This window comes from Pollachius pollachius, assembly GCF_949987615.1.
Source record: "Pollachius pollachius genome assembly, chromosome: 5".
NCBI classification, from domain to species: Eukaryota; Metazoa; Chordata; class Actinopteri; order Gadiformes; family Gadidae; genus Pollachius; species Pollachius pollachius.
The window spans coordinates 26,017,350-26,033,148 of record NC_136938.1 but is presented as its reverse complement, the minus strand read 5'-3'; the positions used below and the strand labels follow the sequence as shown (position 1 = coordinate 26,033,148).

The window sequence follows — 15,799 nt, the reverse complement described above, 5'->3', positions numbered from 1 at the left end:
GGGTTACATACCAGTGTTTAGGTGTCATATCGCTAAAATGTAATTATACGCAAGCAGTGATGACTGTAAGGCACTTTTTGTCTTTACATAAAAAGATGTGCTGCTTTTGTCAATCAAAGAACCAGGATACATCTTCAGATCTATAGAAAACGACTAGTTGCCAAGTGTGACCTGTGCCTCATTTGGTAAATTCTTCACGTTGGACAAAAGAATGTCTGAAAGGACATTCTTTAGTTAACGCTATGCGGCGGCGTCCCCGTCCGTCCCCGTTCCCAGGATGCCAAACTGGGGCGGAGGAGCCAAGTGCTCTGCCTGTGAGAAGACTGTGTACCACGCAGAGGAGATCCAATGCAACGGACGGAGCTTCCATAAGACCTGCTTCATCTGCAGTGAGTAGGCCCCCCTGACAGTAGCACACACCGTGGTGAAGCGCTGAGGGCCACAGTAGGGCCAGTAGACCCAGGGGCCTTCGCAGAAAGCTGCAGGGGCAGCTGGTGGGTAAAGGAGAGGCAGGAGCCACAGCCGAAGAAGGCGCGGGTCGGAAGAGCTCAGGCGACAGACACCATAATAGGCAACCTCACCAACGGTATTTTTTTTGATCCACCCTTTCCGACTTACACCTGCTGATGAGTTGATGGTACCACGGGGAACTACGGGCCTGCTGACTCGAAGGGCTCCCCTAAACACCAAACCTCTTCTCCTGAAATAGAAACACAAGGCACTGACTGCCACGATGACTGACAAAGAGTAGATGGCTGGGGTTGGAGATCGAGGTTATTATTATCTTTCATGCGCTAGGGTTGTTTACACTGTGTGAACTTCACACAGTGACCTGCAGGAAAGGACTGGACAGCACAACGGTCGCAGCACACGAGTCGGAGATCTACTGCAAGTCCTGCTACGGCAAGAAGTACGGGCCAAAAGGCTACGGCTACGGAGGAGGTGCCGGAGCGCTGAGTTCGGACCCCCCCAGGAAGGATCTGGATCTGGATCCTCAAGAGTAGGTGTTGGGGTTCTTTGCCTGACTAAATATTAATCCTTGATTAGGCCAGCACGCTGCGGTGAAAAATAATCACGATTTTTTCAGCTTAGAATTGATATCACGATTCTCTGCCACGTTTTTTTTTTCTCACGAAATGTAATTTTTATTGCCAAAAAAAAGAAGTCAGTACCAAACATAGTTTTTTTGGCACCTCTCGCACGTTGCGTTTCATATGGCCCTTTATAAGTGATTAAAGTGCAGTATCAAAAACGGATTGATTTATTTTGTACATATAGCAGCACATTGTCTTTAATTGCTGGCCTTTTATAACTACTGAACCAACTCCACACACCTGTAAATGACGGCTTAAAAAAAATATCTATAAATAAATAAATAAAATAAAAAGTAATTTAAAACTTAAATCCACATAGGGGCGAATCGAGATTTTGATTTTATAACAATTTATCGTGCAGGCCTAATCCTGATTCCTTCAAATATTACAAATACCGGGTGATTTGTTGTGTTGTTTCAGCGGCGCCAAACAGAGACCGCCAAACACAAGCACAAACACAAACCCCAGCAAATTTGCGCAGAAGTTTGGCAGCTCCGACCAATGCCCCCGGTGTTCGAAGGCCGTGTTCGCAGCAGAGAAGATTATGGGAGCAGGGAAGGTGAGCAGAACACAGTCCTGCTTTTACCCAGGCTGAGGCTAAACTTGCCACACTACCTGGGACGACGGTTAATAGGCGCCATTTTGAATCACGGTCGCTTATTCTTTGTCTGTGCAGCCTTGGCATAAAACCTGTTTCCGCTGTGCCTTGTGTGGGAAGAGTTTGGAGTCTACCACAGTGACGGATAAGGATGGAGAGCTCTACTGTAAAGGTATGTGTGTGTGTGTGTGTGTGTGTGTGTGTGCGTGGGAGAATGCACGCACGCACACACGACAATTCCAGCATCAAACACACAAAGCACTTGTAGAAAGCAGACATTCAAGGGTTATATCGTTGCCTTTCAACCGAGTGTTATGACACAAAGATGTGATAATTGTTGAACATGGTTTATGATTTTTTTTGTGTGTGTGTTGTTCTCGTTGTCTCCGCAGTGTGCTACGCTAAACACTTTGGGCCCAAAGGATTCGGGTTGGGGAATGCCGCCATGATAGAGGAAAGACCCCTTTAAGAACATCAACATGCATTGTTGTTTAGAGCAGTTCACTTTTGATTTCTTTTTTTCAACATTTCATTTAATCATTTAATTGCTGCTTTCCAAAACAAAACAATTAAAGTTGCCTCATTATGTTGAAATGAATAACGAGTGTTTGTTTTGTTTGCGGTTTTCCTTTGTGAATAATCTTGCGTTAGTAATTAGTCTTAACAAGGCAAGTGAACTGAACACATACCCAGAGTTAATCTTTTCCAATTAAGTCTGGGCAGCCATCCAGAAAAGGATTGGAATGTTTCTATCATTTAATTAAGCCGTTACCTTCAACTACTCAATCAAGGCATTCAAATGACAACGCAACAAATAAAGATAGCAACCTATTTACTCTAAAAGGCAACAAAGAACACATTCAAATTGTGTTTCCAATGTAGATTCTGGAATTATCTACTTTTTTATTACCAGTTTTATTTAATGTAATGAATAAAACATTCTTTATGTTTTTTTTTTAATCAGTCCTGGGTTTAAGAAATGTGTCTTCTATATTGGTTTGGTATGTTTCTCAGTGTATCTATCTCTGCTGATAGACTAACCTGAGATTTGAAATACATATAGAAAAAATAAAACCGACAAATGTTGACACACGCACACAAAATATTTCAAGGACAAAAATGTTTTAGCAAGCGAAAAATAATGTGTTTTATTTTATGTACTTTATTTACTCTGAACTTTTAGTATAACGGAATCTTTACAATCCTTTGGTATATTCTGCTGTAATATTTACATTTCAAATATAAATAATTGCGAAAGGAGAAGCAAAAAGTGTTTTATTAATTCCAGTGCAATGACCTGATGGTACATAAACGTTATTTGCATGTGGTCATGTTTGAGCGGGAACAGGGATAAAACTGCCAAAACCAAGTAACATTTGCGGAACATTTCTGTCAATTTAACTTCTCCCATTCATAATGTTAAATTGCCAAGAGAGGGCGCTATAGGGTAAAGTCTGTCTGAAAGACGCTGTAATGTAGAGCGAACTATAACAAGACTCCTATTTTAAAACGCAACTGTCTATTTTAGGCGTGAAGCAATCTGATAATGTAAAAAAATTGTCCAACCTCCAGTCGTCAGACCAAGACTAATCTTAAATAAATCTGTCATTTTTCGATGTACTATTTTGCTTTGCAAGCGGATATTGTCAAACCAAAATCATGGAGCTCACTTCCATCCTGACCATTTTTAATTAGGCATACACAGTTATAGGAATAATGAATTATATAGATTCAGGCTGTTGAGAACTCTAGCCATACTTTGCGTGCACGGCGATGCGTTGCATACACAAATGCAATTATTGTAACTTTATCGGTCTATGTTCCTACAATTTGAGTGACAAATTCTCGCTCCGAACAGACACCAGGGCTGACGTCACCACAGCTCTCTTCGGAAGCGGGTCATGCGAGCATCGGCCTAACTCCAGAGATTTCCATTTGCGTTTCTATCCCCAGTTCAAACGCACCTCGGCTGCGTTTGAACTGGGAATGGAAATGAAGATCAGCTTGGCCAGGTCTGACTTGGCACGGCAAGAATGGCCAATGGAAAAAGGATAACGTAGGGTGTAAAGGACACCGGTTTTGACAGCAACAGACGTTGAGTTTCTTTTATAGAGCCGGTCAAATAGAAGATAAAAAAAGACCTCAAATCTTTCACCGTAGTGGTCATTCAATAACAAACACATGCATCTCTTACAAAAGTTTTGCAAATGTACATTTTAAAAGATCGATACTTCAAAAACAATGATAGAAAAATAGGCTGACTTATTTTGTACATATATTTTATATAAAAAACAAACTAATAGAAACTTCAAATATAAGCTAGGCCACTAAAGGCGGACCCTTCACTTCAACCAACGGTAAAACGGTTCCTCCCTCACCTCTAGCATAAGTCAAGTATAAGGCAACTGCATTCTGTAGAAAGAGCGACTGGAAAAGCGACTTGGAATAAAACGAGGGGTCCTGCTTGTACCTTCTCCCTTTAGAGTGGTTCCTCCCGACGGGAAAGACTCAAAAGCACGTATATCGTTTATATTACTGTATGTCCTTCTCTGTACTGTATATAAATCAGCAGTTTGCTCCTGGTCTAGCTCCCACAGTCTTGTCTCCCCTCCCCAGGGAAGGATGGGACGTGTGGGGGGGCCTCTCAAACCGTATCAGGGGGCCCGAAGCGCGTCAGGTCGCGGCCGAAGGGGCCCTGCTGGGTCCAGTCGGTGACGGGGGGCTTGAAGAGGCCGCAGCAGCGCAGCTGGAAGAAGGAGGCCAGGTTCCTCACGATGCCCAGGCTGTGGAGGACGGGGAGCAGAGGGGTTAGGAACCACGGGCGGCATGTGGCTCAGGGGGTAGAGCGGGTCGGCTGGTAACCGGAAGGTTGCTGGTTCGATCCCCGGCTCCTCCTAGCTGAGTGTCGAGGTGTCCCTGAGCGAGACGCCTCACCCTGACTGCTCCCGACGAGCCGGCTGTCGCCCTGCGTGGCTGACACCGCCGTCGGTGTGTGAATGTGGGCACGAACGGGTGAATGTGAGGCAATATCGTAAAGACTGTGCCCCCTGGTTAGAGAAGCGATGAGTAGATGCAGTCCATTCACTATTCAACCAGACCCTTAAAAGGGACCAGGAGGATCAGGTGGCGGCGACGGAACTTACTTGTAAGGGTTCTGTCTCATGGAGGACTTGGGGTGCTTTTTCTGGTGGTGCATCAGGTTGATCCTCTCTGCCGTGGTCAGGCCAAGGAACGCGATCTGGTGAAATGCAAGGCAGAAATAACAAATGAAACGACAAAAGCTTCAACTTTGGGTGCTGGCAGACAATGTGGAAAAACTGGTTGAAGATGTCACTAGTGTGCAGATGAAAAAGTAATCTTAAGATTGAACACAAAAAGGAGTGCACGCACACACACACACACACACACACACACACACACACACACACACACACACACACACACGTTAATGGAGGTTTCTTCTGGCAACAGCTGAAGTACACCCTTGCCCAGCTGATAAGGTAAAGGGGAGGGGGGGATGATACGGCGAGCCCTGAAGGGGGCGCTACACTGAGCACACAGACCTGGTGGAGCTGCATCAGCAGGATGACGGAGGTCCAGGCCGTGTGGTAGAAGGCCATGCAGAAGACGATGAGCACCCAGGGGGAGCAGCTCACCAGGGCGGTCAGGACGCCCCACACGCCCTGCTCCTGGTAGTTCAGCGAGCAGTGCTTGGACCAGTCTGGCCACGCAGACGCAGAGACACACGAGCACAGTCAAAAGAAAGCACATCTGCACCGACCGGCTGGTTCCCCACAAACCCAACCGGAAAATGGGGGCACAAAATATCCCACCTTATTGGGAGGACGTTTTATTGGATATTTTCAAAATATTTCACACACACACACCATAGATTGTCAGACATGCTCATACAATTTTGAACGCCAAATCTAACTATTTGCCAAGAACACGTATTGAAACGAAGCACAGCATAACCAGTGCTAATTATACTGTTAACGGAAATGACTTCCGAGCCCTTCCCTGTAGCCTCGCCGCCAAGCACCACTGGCCGGAAAAACCACTGGGCACACTCTGAACCACGGCAGAGGGGACACTTACACGTGAGGCAGCCGTAGAACATCCAGGCTCCCATCGTCACCAGGGCCGCCACGAACAGGACGAAGAACCGGTGGTTCCGTGCACCTGGGGGGAGGGGGGGGGGAGTGGGAGACGTTAGGACCCGGAGCGTTCTAGAGAGGCACCAGAGGGGACACCTGTGTGGAGGAGGGAGCCCTCCCACCTATGCAGTTGTTGGTCCATATGGAGTGATGGTCCTGCTTGGCCACACAAGCGTCACAGCTGAAGCAGTGGTTGGCTCTCATTGGCTTCTTAATCTGGAAGGACGGGAAACAAAGGCGGACATTTTGTTTCAGGGTAGAAAAGCGCCCCGTCATTTTAAAGTCTAAGGCTACATCCGAGTACTCGTACTTGACTGCTAATGTAGTAGGCATTTTGTAGCACGTCACAAATATAGCGCGTCTGAATGCTCAGTACGCGTTGTGCAGTAGGCAAAGAGTTTCCGAATGCGTACTACCGCCACAGTATACAACGCTAGTTCACTACGCCATCCCACGATTCAGCCGCAGTGGTATCCGAAGAAGAACGCCGCGGTGAAAAAAAATAAAAAAAAGCTCGGAGGCTGTAGAACGTACTACATTAACGGTCAAGTAGTAGACACTGAACAGAAATAGTATATACTTAGTATTCGGATGCACCCTAAGAAATACACGTTTAAATGAGGTGTTATTAAAGAGCAAATGAGTTGTTGCGAAGGTTTGAGACTCACCATACAGGAGGTGCAGAAGATCCTTGGGTCCAGAAAACCGGCCTCAGCCAACATCAGCACGTTCTGCCCGCGTGGAGAAACAAAATACATAGCTCCTCAGATTTATGGATGAAGATGAAGACGAAGAACAAGAAGAAACAACAAGACCAATAAAAACAATAAGAAAAAGAACAACTGGACAAAGAAGAAGAACAAGAACAACAGGACGAAGAACAACAGGACAAAGAACAACAAGAACAACAGGACAAATAACAACAGGACGAAGAAGAACAAGAACAACAGGACAAAGAAGAACAAGAACAACAGGACGAAGAAGAACAAGAACAACAAGACAAAGAAGAACAAGAACAACAGGACAAAGAAGAACAAGAACAACAGGACGAAGAAGAACAAGAACAGCAGGACGAAGAAGAACAAGAACAACAGGACAAAGAAGAACAAGAACAACAGGACGAAGAAGAAGAACAAGAACAACAAGACTAGAAGAACAAGAACAACAGGACAAAGAAGAACAAGAACAACAGGACGAAGAAGAACAAGAACAACAGGATGAAGAAGAACAAGAACAACAGCACAAAGAAGAACAAGAACAACAGGACGAAGAAGAACAAGAAGGAGAACCAAAGCCTATCCTAACAGGGAGCCTACCATTTTCTTCTCCTCCTCGGTTGCACGGACCACGCCCGGGTCTGTCCGGCAGGTGCGGAGGTAGAAGTACAGCAGGGAGGCCGTGTTCAGCGTGAAGAGGACCTGTACCGTGGCGCTGGCGCTATGTGACTCCAGGTCAAGGAGAAACCTCCCCCAACAACGACTTGGCAACTCAGAAGGTCGAGGGTGTGCCCAGGTGTCCCTGAGCGAGGCACCTCACCCTGACTGCTCCCGACGAGCTGGCTGTCGCCCTGCGTGGCTGACACCGCCGTCGGTGCGTGAATGGGTGAATGGCAGCGTTGTAAAGTGGTTCACTGGTTAGAAAAGCGCTGGATAAATGCAGTCCGTTTACCATTTACCATAAGCTCATCTTTAAAATAAATCTGTTTTGTTTAGCGAGTCGATTCCCAGCGTACAACGCTAGATCTAATGTGTCTAGTGTCATGTGGTTTCGAGGGGGGACTGAAGAAGTAGTCCAAAGTTACTACCAAAGTTCTAACATGTAACCCCCCTCTTCCGAGACCTCCACTGGCTCCCTGTAATAGCTCGCATCAGATTCAAGATGATGGTACTGGCATACAAGGCAGTCGATGGAACTGCCCCTGCCTACCTCCAAGCATTAGTAAAGCCACACACCCCAGCTCGATCCCTCCGCTCAACTACCTCAGCTGGACGTCTGGTACCGCCATCGCTAAGAGCAAGCAAAGGTCGATCAGCAAAGTCACAACTTTTCTCTGTTTTGGGACCTCAGTGGTGGAACGAGCTCCCTACCGATGTCAGGACCACAGAGTCGCTCACCAGCTTCCGCAAAAGACTCAAAACTCACCTGTTCAGAGTTCATCTCGACTCTGCATAGAAACCAATGCACAGCCACCATTGAATGTTGTACGTCCTGGCACTTGTACAAGGTACTTAATTGTGTAGCATCTACAGTAGCTGCTATCGCTGCTTTACACGGGGAATGGCCTGGTTAGCCTAGCGATTGTAATACTTGCACTTGGTTCTATGAACGTCTTTACTGTACCGACAGCGATATATTGTTTCACTTCTTATGACAAATGTACTTATTGTAACAAATGCACTTATTGTAAGTCGCTTTGGATAAAAGCGTCTGCTAAATGCCCTAAATGTAAATGTAAATGTAGTCCGTGGTGGAAGGATATCTGGCAGGAACCACAGGCACCAGGTGACCAGGAACCAGAAGATGGAGGCGAGGAGGGAAGCAGGCGGTAAACCGGCCGAGAAAGCAGAGTTGGGCAGCTTCCTGAGCAGACAAAAAGAGGATTTGATGGCGAACGTTACAGTACCTGTGTTTCCGCATTTGGAATGTGCAATGCACAAGCTTGCACTATATAATCAACCTCGGCCTTTATTCTATTTTTATTATTGTGATCTATTGAGGCTGCTACTTTTTTTTTTTTCTTCATATTTTTACTTATCTTTATTTACTTTATCTTGTATTGTTTCTGCTATGTGGATGTTGAGGGACCAAGCCTAAGCATTTTATACTTGGACAATAAGATGTTATAAAAGTGATTCGGATTCTGCATGCAGTACATCGGAATTACACCAGAGGGAGCACTAGATGAGGGCTGAATTCACAGGCCAAAATATGACTTAGGCAATTATGCTATGAGGCTAACACATGTTCCTCTAACCTGCACATGAGGTTGACTGCGCCAATGAGGCCCGCCAGCAGAGCTCCCTTCAGCAGCCACGAGTCCGTGTTCAGGTCAGCGATCGCCCCAACGCACCCGAACAGCCCCACGCAGAACACCAACTGCATGAACGACTGACAGGACACGGACACAGGAACAGCGGCGTCCAAAACCGTCTCTATTCCGATCTCATTTCAAGTTCGATGAAAGCAATTTAATTTGCATAGCCCTCAATCACTGGGACAGTCTCAAAGGACTTAACAGGCTGCATATTTATGACACCCCCTGACCCTAGCCCCCCAGAGGGCAAGAAAAAACTCCCTTAGCGTGAAAAAAACATAAAAGCATCAATAAATAGATATAATATTAATAAATATGCAGGGGCTGTGGTGGTGGTGTGGCGATGAGGTCTCCCTCCTCCTCACCCTGTACTTGCTAAGCATGCGGACGCAGCGCGAGTTGGAGCGGATCCTCTCCTGCTTGACGTGGTCCAGCATCTGGACCAGCAGAGGGCTGTGGACCTGGCGGGCCAGGTCGATGGGCGTGTGGCCCTGGGGGTGCAGAGGAGACACACGCACAGCGAGGGTACGGGTTCAGCACCGCAGCACGGGTACATCACGGAGAACATGACACCAAACACGATCTCTCTCTCTCTCTCTCTCTCTCTCTCTCTCTCTCTCTCTCTCTCTCTCTCTCTCTCTCTCTCTCTCTCTCTCTCTCTCTCTCTCTCTCTCTCTCTCTCTCTCTCTCTCTCTCTCTCACAGATGTTTCATAGTATTTTTCATAAGTGACATTTTATTTTTAATTAACCCATTTTGTTGATCATCCAACCACCTCATCGTTTGTTTACCACTTGTTCTTTCCCTGTTGTCATGTCATTGCTTTGTTAAATGTGGAAAACGTTCATAAATAAAAAGTTAGAAAAGATGTGTCTGAAGGACGTGCAGGGGACGGGGACGGGGGCGGCGGCGATGAGAGAGAGACTCACGTTGATGTTCTCGGCGTCCACGCTGGCGCCGGCCTCCAGCAGCACGTCGGCTGCGTCCACGTTCCCCGCCAGCACGGCGCAGTGCAGCGCCGTGTTGCGGTTCACCTTGTCCACGCTGCTCAGGGACGCGTTGTTCTTGATCAGGAAGTTGGTGGGCTCCGGCCTGGGTGGGGGGGGATAGAGATAATAATTGCACTTTTGCACAAATCCTCCATATTGTAAATACTGTGTATGTGTAGAGAATATCCCACATCTTACTTTTTATAGTACTTGGTATAATATCTGATATTTATATATATTTTGTATTTAACGTTTTATGCCTTAACCTCTTTATTGTTCACCTGCTTTGGCAATGTAAATTGTTTATTTCTCATGCCAATAAAGCTTTTTTGAATTGAATTAAAAATAGAGATAGAGAGAGAGGGCGACAGAGAGATAGGGAAACACAGAGACAGAGAGAGAGACAGAGAGAGAGAGAGAGAGAGAGAGACTGTTTTTCATCAGATCGATAACATCAATTTGCACACACATGCCTTCCCATCGATTAAGTCGAAAACTTTAATCCAAAGCGACTTGCAATATGTAAATTTATCAGAAGAAGAGAAACAACACATGTCTGTCGGTATGTCTGTGTGCACAGACGTGCACAGAGCCAAGTGCCGAGCACCAGAGCATGAGCGTGTTCAAAAGAAGTGCAGGGGTGGGGCCAGGGGTTTACCCGATGATCTTCTGGGCTGCCAACATCAGCGGTGTTTGTCCATTGCAGTCGGGACTGTCGACTTCCTGAAACATCAAAAACAAGCAGAGCATGAGAAAGCTGCAAATACACAGAGTCGTCATCAAAGAGTGAATATTCATGATAAAAGCGTTTGAGATAGCTTTAACATTTACATTTAGGGCATCTATCAGACACTCTTATCCAAAGCGACTTACAATAAGTACATTTGACAGAAGAAGGAGAAACAACAGATCACTGTCGGTACAGTAAGGATATTCATAGAAACAAGTGGCAAGCGCCAACAGTTGCTAGGTTCGCCCATTCCCGAGCGTGACAGAGAGACGTGGTGGACAGACCTGCCCCTTGGCCATGAGATAGGCTGCAACGGCCAGGTGCTGGTAGAGGACGGCCAGGTGCAGGCTGCGATAGCCCTCTCCGTCGGCGATGGAAGGGTCCGCCCCGTGCCTCAGCAGCTCGATCACCATGGGGAGGTGGCCCTGCCTAGAGACAAGCATCGCTGGTTAGGAGACCGTACTTTAAAAGGAGAAATCCGGTGTGAAATGGATCTGGGACATGTTTAGTATGATAACGAGTTGGAATGTTCGTTTGGTAGATTGACGAACACAGAGCTTGTGACATCCGTGAACAACACGCAAGCTCTGTGTTCGCCAATCTACCTATCGAGTCCTAAAGACAAGATGGCGTCGACGGGTGGACTACTGATGGTATTGTGTGCATAAAATGTCATTTTTAATGAACAATCTTTAATTAACAATCTGTACACTTTCAAAATTATCAATGCCTCGTTTTATATTTTAAGACCCTTATTATACTACCAAAGAAGTGTTAGGCTACTTCTAGCCTTGCAAGTGGTTTAAAATAGCGGTTTCATTTTTACCATAAAACATGCCCCTATCGTTCCAAGTTTATAGCGTTTTAGTAGAATCGGCTAAAAACAGCCAACTTAAAAATACGTCTACATCCGCTTTTTTGCTCCCAAACGAACATTCCAACTCGTAATCATATTAAACATATCCCAGATCCATTTTACACCGGATTTCTCCTTTAAAAAACACACCGATTTCATATTAGCCGACCTGTTCACCTGAGGCGCACCAGTCCGCCTCTTTAACAGGCTCAGAGACCAAAGGCCCTTCAGAGAGATCCTTTTACACCCTTTGTCCTCTGTATTGACTCATAAACAGCAACACGGTCGACTTTACTCGTTCTATGTTTAATTCGTCAACGGTTTGGGTCAAACTCGTTCAACCTGTCGGGTCGACGTTTGAGGCTCCTGCATCCGAATCCTGATGTTCCCTATTGCACCTGTCGGACCACTAAAGTAGCTTTATAATCGACTAATACTTATCTTCTCCTACCCAGTCCCTGGCAGTGATCTGACAAAAAGTGCATGTTCTGTCAAAAAACGTTTAGCATGCATTCAATCATCACTTCCAGGAACTGCTGGGGAACAAACTACAGCGGGAAATCTCTCTCTCTCTCTCTCTCTCTCTCTCTCTCTCTCTCTCTCTCTCTCTCTCTCTCTCTCTCTCTCTCTCTCTCTCTCTCTCTCTCTCTCTCTCTCTCTCTCTCTCTCTCTCTCTCTCTCTCTCTCTCTCTCTCTCGGCAAAGATTAAAAGTTTTAATCACGATTAATCGGATAGTATTGGTGAGTTAACTCGCGATTAATCACACTTTTAAAATTATATTTTAAAACCACTCCAATTGAAGTTAAATGAGATTATTAAATGGAATGACACATTATCATTCATACCAAATGTACTTAATAAGCAAAAACTAGACCAAGTGATCTTGAGCGAGTTTTATTGACGGTAAAACTTACGGAACACCACCCATTTGGGAATTGTAAACAGGCTGTCACTTACTGCCATTGTAATCAGGCACTTATTTAATGTATTGAATGTAAAGTAAGTGGAACTAAAAACAAAAATGATTTCTGATATGAATGTTGACATTCCGTGGGAACAACCTTTCAAAATCAAAGTAATAAAAAGAAAGAAAAGAGAACGTGTGTTAATGCGTCTAATTTGTATTAAATCGCTTTAAAATAAGATTGCTTTAACGCGTAATTAACGTGAAAACTTGCTAAGTCCTAATGTATATATATATATATATATATATATATATAATAACGTTTTGCATGTGTATTTTGTGTGCTGTCAGGATTACTGCAACATCAAATAAAAAGGGAGCAAACACAACCTATAGCACACAGAGCCATTCGCCGTATCCTGTTAATAGTCACCTGATGGCCCACTGGAGAGGGGTAGAACTCAGGTCGCCACCCAGCTGGTCCACGATGGCACCCTTAGACATGTAGTACCTGCCACAAAAAGAGAAGGATACAGAAGATGAATGGGTCCCCGCCCACGGCATGACCTTTTCCAACCGTTGTTATTGGAGGTTTCCTCCGCCTTCGGTGCGCAGGTGTATTCTAGAGGTCCCTAAGTGGTGGTCATTTGTTCTGTGGTGCATCAGGGTATGTGAAGCAAAAGGTCAGTTGCTTTATTGTATTTCTGTAGTTATCGTTTTGCATTTAAATGATGCTGCAGACTTGTAGATTAACCTTTAGTCTAGACTTTAACGGAAGTTACATTTGAATCAACTGTATTGTTAACAAAAACTGGAGCAGTGTGAGACTGAAGTCTAAACGACATGAAAGTTGAAGCAATTTTAGAATGACATTACATCCACGTTGATGAGAAGTGCAGCATTCACTACAAGAGTATATTAATCACTCATGTTTCCCCTTATCTTACTTGACCAGGTCCGAGCGGTTATTGATGGCAGCCCAGTGCAGGAGGGTGACGTTCTCCTTATCCGGCTGTCTGACGTCATATCCTGCCTCCACCAGCTCCTTACAGCGATCCAACACGCCAAACCTAGAACAAACACGCGCCATGAGCTGCCGCACCTGGGGCCTGTTTCAAGTAGCAGGTTGAAAGCACTTCACTCAATTACCGCTTGATAGAACCTGAAACATGTGTGCACACATGAGAGGATTCAAAAGCCACCATCAATCGCACCCCGAAAACGCGATCGCTCAGGGAGCTCCCAAGCCGTCGTTAATAGTTCAGTGATTCGATTGGTTGAAGCCTCAGACCTGATCTCTCACTTGCACAAGGTCAACACTGAAAGGCTGTCTCTGTGAAACTAGTGGAGGCCTATTTAGCGTTTGCCGACTGTTTATTTTTAACTTGATGATAACAATAACAAAAAGTGTGTTATAATAGTACAAAGATTATTATTATTTATTTATTTTAGAAGACAAGTGACACTCTAATTTACTATACAGCTTACTGTGGTGAAATACGTTGAATATGCGTCAATTTGCATTGTAAAACAGTGCTTATTCAGTGTATTGGCCTTTTTCGGTTGATCCTCTTTTTCGGTTGACAAACTAAAAGCACTCACTGCTGCGAGTCGAGTGAACAAATTCTCATTCAACCTCAAAATGCATCAAATACAATACACTTGTCCTAATTATGATGACTTGTCGAACGAGAACCTCTTTATAGGGGAAATATACCTGACATTTGTAAATACATGCAGAATTCCTCTAGTTTTAGAACAATGGAGACCTTTGACCTGCTGCACCCTCACACAGATTACTCAGTAGATGAGGCTCACTCTTCAGTTAGCTGTGGTATGCAGCACTACACTCACATTAACCTGTTAAAGCACACAGTCAGCTAAGAGTGAGCCTTTCATAGTATTCTTGGGCTTTACTCACAAAGACACGAAAACAACACAGGTGTTCTGCAGGTAGAAACTACCAATGAAATCCACAGTCGAAATAGGAGGGGGATAGAGGTTAATCTCCTCATACTGTAAGGCCAGTTTGACATTAAACAAGTGCCGTCTGACTGTAAATAATACACTATACCTTACCAGGTTCAGTCTGTACATAATAATCTATACTTTACCAGGTTCAGTCCTACTGTATCTACATTATGAAGTGAACCGGGTCTGGTCTTACTGTGTGGCCTTGACGATATCCCAGTTGCTGCTCTCGTCTATGTGTGACCGGGGAGCAGTGTTGATCATGGTCTGGTCAGAATTTTTGCCAAACTGTCCGGGGAAATTCATGGCGGGAAACGGCGGGCCATACCCCGGCATCCTGGGCCCGTGGCTGTGTGAGTGACCCCGTCCGTGACTATGTCCACACTCACCACCGTGTTTGTGACCCTGGAAGAAATAAAGAGCACTAATTCATTCATATGTGACACTAAACAGTGAATCGTTTCTGAATATCTTCAGGGCTTTGCGTGAACAATTTGGACTATAAGCATGTTTACTAGGTATTGCCAAACACTGTAATGCAATTTATATCGTGACTATTCAATGGAAGGCTATCAAATATGTACCTAATATCAGATCACTGCCAGGGACTGGTTAGGAGAAGATCATTTTTAGTAGATTGTAAAGCTATGTGAACTACTTTGGACAGACAGATGCATGAGGGAACATCACTTCCGGGGTTTCTGATTTCTGATCTGGTTGACGACAGGTCGAACGAGTTGGACCCAAACCGTGGACGAATTAAACATAACACGAGCCAAGTCGACCCTGTTGCTGTTTATGGGTCATTTCAGAAAAAAGGGTGTAAAAGTATGTATATAAGGTGTCTTGAGTCTCGGAGCCTGTTAAAGATGCTGACTGGCGCGTCTCAGGTGCACAGGTCGGCTAATGTCTGAGCTAGCTGCTAGCTCACAGTGTGCTAAACAGAGACACGCAGACACGCAGTATTCACCTTATCACTGCAAAACCACGTATTTACTCAATACAACATAACGACTCGATGATAACTCACATTTTTATCTTCGTTCCAGTCCATAATGTGGAGGAGAGGAGTTCCTTCTCAGCATCAGCGCGGACTTACTTCCCCGGTCTTTCACAATAAAAGTTCGGCGCCCCATAATGCAAATTCTCGGGAACTGTTGAAAAAGGACCGTGCATAGTATAGTAGATGGACATTAATATATAAATATCAGACACAATTAGTCTTCTTATTGGTGCATTTCCTGGGTTTTATTTTAATACTAGAATATGTTTTTTTTTATTGATTTTTTAGTGAAGTCAACGTAGACATAACTGCAAAATTAGTGCGCATTGTGCACGTCCCTGACGAGTCAGCCTATTGAGGAGCCTTCGGTTTCACTTTCTCTTTCCTGCAATTTGTTCCCTGAATGGGCTGTCTCGTGAGCCCTGGGGTGCTGCAGTACAGGTGATTGGTCGACTGGACAGAG

At 45.0% G+C, this 15,799-nt stretch overlaps 2 protein-coding genes across 2 annotated transcripts; one reads left to right on the top strand and one right to left on the bottom strand.

Annotated features, from left to right (window-relative positions):
• Positions 1-277: 277 nt before the first annotated feature.
• Positions 278-2,161, top strand: csrp3 (cysteine and glycine-rich protein 3 (cardiac LIM protein); the record flags this gene model as incomplete). Its single annotated transcript, XM_079736072.1, has 5 exons — positions 278-389; positions 829-1,000; positions 1,515-1,653; positions 1,771-1,864; positions 2,085-2,161. 5 exons carry the CDS (start codon positions 278-280, stop codon positions 2,159-2,161), a joined length of 594 nt encoding a protein of 197 aa, XP_079592198.1.
• A 686-nt stretch (positions 2,162-2,847) lies between these two features.
• Positions 2,848-15,439, bottom strand: zdhhc13 (zDHHC palmitoyltransferase 13). The gene is made up of 17 exons (XM_079736073.1): positions 15,364-15,439; positions 14,530-14,738; positions 13,310-13,432; positions 12,796-12,873; positions 10,886-11,030; positions 10,530-10,594; positions 9,812-9,974; positions 9,249-9,374; positions 8,824-8,957; positions 8,325-8,429; positions 7,166-7,286; positions 6,518-6,580; positions 5,972-6,065; positions 5,791-5,874; positions 5,256-5,413; positions 4,836-4,930; positions 2,848-4,475 (listed from the first exon to the last, which is right to left on the bottom strand). The coding sequence occupies exons 1-17, from the start codon at positions 15,385-15,387 to the stop codon at positions 4,337-4,339; spliced, it is 1,926 nt and encodes a 641-aa protein (XP_079592199.1). The 5' UTR covers positions 15,388-15,439; the 3' UTR covers positions 2,848-4,336.
• Between the last annotated feature and the right edge of the window lie 360 nt (positions 15,440-15,799).